Below are 7,701 nucleotides of genomic sequence, written 5' to 3' on the forward strand. Positions count from 1 at the left end.
TATTTCTTAAACGTTCTTCTTCTATCTTGTTCAAGTTTATCTATGTTCCATATTTGTAAATTCAGTATTTATGATTCATGTACATCTATAGTTATTAGTAGGCCTATAGCCATAGTGGTCATATCTCTCTAAGAATTGTTCACATTAAATAAACCGGCTTTACAGTAAATAACAAAAATGGATGTCAAATATTTGATATAGAACTTGTATTGTTAAAATTTCTTAAAAAAACAAGGTAAAACGAATAATCATATATAATATGCATCTATTTTCGTATATATTTTGCTTGACTTTTGCTATATTTTTTAGCTATATACAAAATAAAAAAATATTCGTATTGCATCACTTCCGTAGTCCATCAAAAATAATCTGGCACGTTTAAATAGTCTACACGTCAATCACCTGGACTCGTGTCAGTTGCCCACCCCGTCCCCTTTTCCTTCTGCCATTTACTTCTCTATCTTTTCGATAAATAAAATTACGAAAAAGCAAATATTCTTAAACTTTTCGTTAGTTGTTTTGGTTTTCCAAACACTGGATAAGAATGTTGCAAAACATTCACTATGAAGATTTGTGTACAATCACGTAATTTTCGCGGTATTGTTTCGCGCTAGCGCCTTCTCAGTAGTGCCAGTCTGTTGACCCCTGGATGATCCCGTCCCTATGCATTATGGATGAGATATGCTCTCAGATTGCCCCTATCAATATGCAAAAGGCATTAGCTTTAAAATGGCTATTTAAACGTTTGGAATTGCTGTGTCTACTTGGTAGAGGGCCTAGATATGTAATATTTTGTTTTATATTCGAATTTTTTTATTTATTTAAATACGCTAAAACCCAAGCATTGACCACGTAACGTACGAATATAGATATCAGTAGCAATAGCAAATAGTCGTATTTTGGGCCAACCGTTTAATCCACATTCAGAGACTGTAGTCTTTGATCCTCTCAAAACGTATCGCACACACCCTGCAAATATTTCCCTGACGTACAAACACACCTAGAATTAATGCCCAGTCGCCTTAGTGACTCACAACACATATAAACACACAAGAGATACGGCCATTCCTCTCTTTGCATTATTCTATACTAGAATTGTATGGTCCAGTTATGTACTGTATGATATCGGTTGACCTCTATTGTGGTTTAATAAAGGGTTGTCCTTGTAAGTGAGCTTTTAAAGGAATGCGTGCATTTTCGTTTGTAGGCTGGAGCCCTCCCCACTCGTATCATTAAAAAAGGAAGTCGATAGAAAATGAAACGGTAGCCCTCGACATATGCTCGTGACCAGAGTTTCGCCTTCCTGTTTACGGCCCAAGACTTCCTAACTCTGTTGTGCGGACATACCCAAACACACATACACACACAAAACTCCCTTAACTCTCTCCTGCACTCGTTCTCTCAGCATATCTCCCCCCTTCTCACATAAAGAAATGCCTAATTGAGAAACATAAAATCTGTAACACTCATTGAAAGAAGGCTATGTTACGCCGAAATTCGATATTTTAGTCTACAGACGAGCAAACTATTACATTTAAATAGAAAACGCAGTTTAAATTAAATATGCCATTCACGTGTTATCTTTTATATTGTTTTTATTGTTGTATATTTGGAATAACAGCAATCGTCCTCTAAATTAAAGAAAAACAAATAATTTTGAGAATCAAACAAGGTTTTTGTCATTGGAGATAGTTTCAACATTTTACTGCTATATTGTGTCGCCCTGGTTAGTATATTAGGAAAGTTAATTGTCTTGTATAATTATTTCTAAATTTAGTTGTATCGAACCGCTATGACAATAAATGACAGTATTATAATTTTACAATACACATTTTGAAGGAGTCCATATGCCTGTAACCAATAGTATAACATATTTATATGTAGTCTGGATGTTTAACAAAGTACAGCAACTGTGTGTTCCTTACGCGCTTCCTCTCTGGAAAATACAGGGGCGGGGAAGGAACAAAGCTTTGCTTGTAGAACCTTAGGGAGGCATATTGTTGTGTGTGTGCCTGTGTGTGTGTGCGTGCGTGTGTGTGTGTGTGTGAGAGAGAGAGAGAGAGAGAGAGAGAGAGGGAGAGAGAGAGATGATCTTCATATAATTTATTGAGATTTATAAAAACAGCACAAGGTTAGCTTAATAAAAAACACAGTTTTCCCAAAACGAACATGTAAGATGTTAAAATGTTAGAGGTTCAAAGGTAAAAAAATCATATTTCAAATCCACCTCATACTAAATGTAAAAATGCGAATCTGTCGTTTTAAAAACATGCAATGAAAAATATTTTAAAAACATGCAATGAAAAATGTAATGGCTAAAATGTGCATCAATATTTATTGTTAAGTCGAAAGTTTCAAGCGAAACCGAAGTCATACAATAATAAAATATTTTTCTGTTTTACATTTTACATTTTTTATGAACACAATTTGTCTTATAGTTAATAGTTCGCCACAAAACAATGTCACATTTATATTTTTTGCAGGTAATGTACTAGACACCACGTTATAACGCCTGAGCACTTCACAGAACTTGATCAAACAGGACCTCTCTTCAACGTCAGAGAAACACAATGATTGACACTTCTGCTTCAGACATACCCCTCCTTTCCTTCCCACATATTCCCAGATCAAATCACCGACCAATGCAGGCTTAAATTGAACTTACTTTGAGTGCACACGGTCCACTATCCATTTTTTCCGCCTCCAAATGGGTAGAACCGGAGAGATATTACACTGACTAGACACGGGCACTGCAGTGGCCTACTGGTACGCTAGTCCTCTCACAACTGACCCTTTAGAATCCCCTCGAAGCAGTTAAACCGTCACTTGCATTCTAGAATGTGAAATATATAGTACATTGTCAACTCCCCAAAACCATAAAACTAACTTTATGGACCCCACGTGACTTTTGAGAGCCAGTAAGGGGTATCTGTCTGTGGCCTGGGCGATTTTTACGATCGAACTTCAAGATAAAACGCTCATCCGTTTGACATGTAAATGTCATAGCTACTTTTTGTATAGTTTGGGCAAGGGAAAATAGCAAAAAGCAAGTGGCCGTTGGCACACTGCGGAGACCTCCACTCGGCTTTCAAAACTCGCCTTAGATGTAGAGAAGAGTTTGACACGCATGGTAAGTTTAAAGGTTCAGTGTTTGTTTATCGAGTGGAAAACGGGGATATTCATTGTACAGTGTATGCAATAATTATAGAAGAACATTTGAGAAATTGGACGATTTGTTTTTAGGTTTAGACGGACTAAAGAGTAGATATGAACTCCGGGACTAGTTTTGTGTTCTGAATAGACTCGTAAACATAACATTTTGTTCAATATTTTTGGTGTATAGCCTGTGTTCTATAGTCTCGTAAACATACGATTTTGTTCAATATTGTTGGTGTATACTTTCCCGTTATTTGAAGGTGGTATATGTGGTTTTCTTTCTAACACTGAACGTGTCTCACTATGGGAGAACCGGGGTTACGCTAGTAACCTAAAGTTTTGCTGTTTGACAGATCACGGTTCTGTATTGTGGCATTGTGTCATATATAACTGTCAGCCATTGACAAGAATAACGTGACGATTCAGCATCAATTGAAAATAAAAAAGTAAAACCAAGCCAGTACGGAAAAAAGTAATAACCGTATATATCAGATTTGAATATGATGAACTTTATTTTTTTACTCCAAGTTAAACTACAAACAAATACAAAAAGCTTTTTGGCAAATGCTATCAGGCAGTTCTATGATAGCCTTTTTTCTGTTTTCCACACATTTGCCGTTCATTCTGCCTCCTACAAATAGCCAACCGATCACAATAAAAATGTTCAATATGTACATCCTTTTGGAACATAAACATGATCCAGTAATATACAATTACATATTTGGAATACAACTATACACACGTATGAACGGGTACAAGAATCTAGTGAAGAATATTTACATATTTCCCTTTTTTCTCAGAAGAGTTTCAACACATGACAAGTCGAATTGGATTAATAAGACAATAAAACATAGGACCATGAAACATACAGAGGTTTCTGCTAAATTTACTGCAGTTACCACAAAACTAGAGCTTCACTTCATACTAGGGCAGATGCGTTCCTAAGCTGTAAACTCAAAAGGTATACACGTGTATAGGTAGTGTAAATAAGTTATAACATTTAAGAGCTTACATGCTAACTCTCAAGAAAGCATTAACATAGCACTTGACACATAAACAATATTGATAACAAGAACAACAGGCGGTATATGGATAGCTTCTTTCCCCTTCCGTTTTAATTTACTTGTAAAATTTGAATCGCCATAGTATTAAAAGAACAACATATGAACACTAACTTTCGTTTCATTATAGCAGTACCACAGTAGAATTTTAAAATGCCTAAAACATCCATAACATGCCGAAAGGTGCCGCGATGTACAGTACTCTGTAAATAACGTTTTGAAACATATTGATTTGAAATCCTCTTGATTTTCTTTTGCACACCCCAACGTATGACTTGGGAGACAACTATGGCTGGAAAGCGCTACCTGCGGTAGCCAAACTCATGCTCTTCAGTTTATTGTCCTTTTTCCATTTCATCCGCCGGTTTTGGAACCAAATCTTAATTTGGCGCTCTGAGAGGCATAGAGCGTGGGCTATCTCTATCCTCCTCCTCCGGGTGAGGTATCTATTGAAATGGAACTCTTTTTCCAGCTCTAGCGTCTGATAGCGGGTATATGCAGTTCGGGCCCTTTTGCCATCTGGTCCAGTCATATCTGAATATTGTGGACAAAACGCAAAGGGGAGTAAAGATTAGCGAGAATGGACCTGCATAGCATTTAAACAGTTTTTTTATATATATAAATCGACATTCTCATTTTGATACACATTGTTGATTTACGATTCAAAACAAAATGCGTACAGAGAAATCACCAAATGGTACAGTGCAAAACGTCTCACTCGACACGTAGCTTTATGGCATCTGCTTTGCTTTTGTTTCATTTTACTTTTTTAAACCACAACGTGACGCATCTATTATAGCATCGAGCATCCTTGATTATCGTGCATATTCAATTTTTCTCATCGCAGCTTGTTTATCAATCTCACTATAACCTTCCACCGCATGTTTTTCTCTTCATTTTATTACTGGCTCTTCAACACTAAACTAATCGCATTCCCACACACCATAAAGCTGAACTTTTCAAAGAAACAACAACTTCTAAGCCCCGCTGCCCTCTCTTCCACCCCATTCTCTCCTCTACAGTTTGCGAGGCTCCACACTTGATAGATTTATGGCACTTTCACGGAATTCTAAAATAAAGGCTGTTACTGACGCCATGCACACTTGGATTAAATCTCTCAAATAAACACAATACTCACTTTCTAACAAACAAAGAGGCATAAACATAATACGTGTATACCATGGCTAATATGTAGTTTCCTCATCCAAGGGAATATTTGGGGAGCCTGGCCATCGGACGTCGCCGACGTAGTGGAGGTTGCCGTGGTCTCTTGCTTCTGCTGTGTCCGGGGTGCTGAGTTGTTCGCTCTGTGAGACGCTTCCTCGGTCTCAGAAGAGGCGCTGGCCTCGTCGATTTCTGTGAAATGTGTGTTTTTGATAAGATTATTACCCGCAGTGGTGTTGTTTTGGTCGGAAGGGGGCGACGAGCTTTTTGGTCCCAGGATTTCGCTGTTGGAACAGGGCAGCGGCTCCGGAGACGCGAGCGAGCAGCTTGAAGGCTGACGGAATCGCGTCTCCGGAGCTGGAGACTGGAAGACCCGGGAGTTGTCCCCAACCGCTCCAAAGTGGCCAGTGTTGGTTGAACGATTGACGCTTAGGTCCATCCCATTGTAGTTGTAGCCGTAAGAGCCTGAATGCATGGTGCCGGAGTCCCTGTACGAGGCGTTCATAGCGCTGCTGCTAGTTCCATAATTTAGTAACTGATAGTCAGGGCCATTTGGGTAGCGCCCTGAGAACGAGTTTACAAAGTAAGAGCTCATTTAGGTTGTTTTAGAGGGCTTGATTTGTAGATCTTGGTCGTTATAACGCTGTGCTTGACGATTTATGATGTATTAATGAATTATAGCAATGCACTGTACTTCGTTTTTGCTATGTATGCGGCCAAATATGGGGGTGGGGGTGCGTTTGAGAATCACGTGCTTTTGTTGACCAGTCGTAAATTCTCACTGATGACTTCAAGAGGTAATTCATGCTCTATGGTTACAAATGATGACGAGACTGGGAGTCGTTAGACTCGACTCAACGTGTTCTTCCCTGTACAGGGATTCGCTGCCTGTAAGCGGACAGCGTCACCTACTGGGAATCAAATTTATTGCAAGCATGGAAGAGCTCTCCACCCTATTTTATTCACTTAGAGTAAAAATTGTTATTTTACTCAAAGTGTTCTTTGTCTCGTTTTGGTAACGTTTGGTATATTTTTTAACACGAATGTGCCCAGAATATATAACGCGTCTTTAAAATGCAAACGACATTCTGAATGGCAAATACAACATTCTCAAAAAATAAATTGTAATATTAAAATAATATTTAAAGGGTTTACTTATTGACATCGTGACATTAATATGTAAAACCTCCAATGATATTAACGCTACGACCACTAGCCTAGTATAAAACAACATATGTCAATTCGATTATAAAATATGATTATAACAAATAAAATGTTAAAAAGAACGCAAACTGCATTATTTTGATCAAGTTTTCTATGTTAAGGCAGACGAAATGCTAAGTTAAAATGTTTCCTGTTACTGGTAATTACAGACTTTGTTTATGTATTTTAAATTTTAAATCAGGATAAATGCCTTAAGATATGTTCCTGGTCGCACAATATGGACTGGACATCAGGAATGCGAGTCCGTGATATATGATCCAAGATATATGGTTTGTTGACAAAAAGCCAATTGCTATTTCATGTACGTGCACGACGTAAATCTGTACCAAAATGTCATACTCTTTTGCTTACATTAAACCCGGAAATGGGTTAAAATGCTTTATAATACGCCTGTATCATATTGAAATTATGTTTTATGTGTTGAAACACCTACAAAAAGTAACAGGTATACACTGTCTAAACGGCGCAAAAGCGTGAAATCAATATCACGTGGTCAATGAAGTACAAAATTGTATGTTTATAATATAAATAAAATGTATTTGTCTAAAGCATTGGTTATCTAAAGAAAACGATATCGCTTAAATTTTGTAATCGTGCATGGGTATCTGATTTTTAGAGGTAAAACTTTAAATAGTCCGTTAGTAACCTTCACCTGAGAAATGGCTCGCCAAAGGCCCTCCAGGGTTTAAAATCTCTCGGGGTAAGTGACCAGCACGGACAGGTCAGCTTTCTCCTTTGGTTATCTATTAAAGCTTGCTCAACCTTCTCAACTCTCACTTTGTAGGGTGTATTTTCGTACTAAGTGGGCAACTTTCGGCGTCTACTCAGTATGAGAAGCGAAGCCAAATCCCTTAATGATGGTGTACCTGACGATTATTTGGATATTACATGAACATTAAATATCTTAATAACCTACATATTTTCCAGCATTTTCTAAATTCCATAAAGTTTGCCCGAGTGCGTGTTAATCGCATTGTCAAACAAGCTAAAATCATCACGGAGTGGCTGTATATCTTATGTGTCACCTCTAAGTCTTAACTTTAAAGCCCAAAACGACTTTTCTTCACAAAGTAAAGAACATGTGTTGTGACGAAAT

At 37.7% G+C, this 7,701-nt stretch overlaps 1 protein-coding gene across 1 annotated transcript; it reads right to left on the bottom strand.

Moving 5' to 3' along the window:
- Positions 1–3,645: 3,645 nt before the first annotated feature.
- Positions 3,646–6,073, bottom strand: hoxb5a (homeobox B5a). Its single transcript, XM_079455601.1, has 2 exons — positions 5,397–6,073; positions 3,646–4,751 (listed from the first exon to the last, which is right to left on the bottom strand). The coding sequence occupies exons 1-2, from the start codon at positions 5,974–5,976 to the stop codon at positions 4,504–4,506; spliced, it is 828 nt and encodes a 275-aa protein (XP_079311727.1). The 5' UTR covers positions 5,977–6,073; the 3' UTR covers positions 3,646–4,503.
- Positions 6,074–7,701: the final 1,628 nt, after the last annotated feature.

This window comes from Barbatula barbatula (assembly GCF_947034865.1).
Source record: "Barbatula barbatula genome assembly, chromosome: 5".
Lineage (NCBI taxonomy): Eukaryota > Metazoa > Chordata > Actinopteri > Cypriniformes > Nemacheilidae > Barbatula > Barbatula barbatula.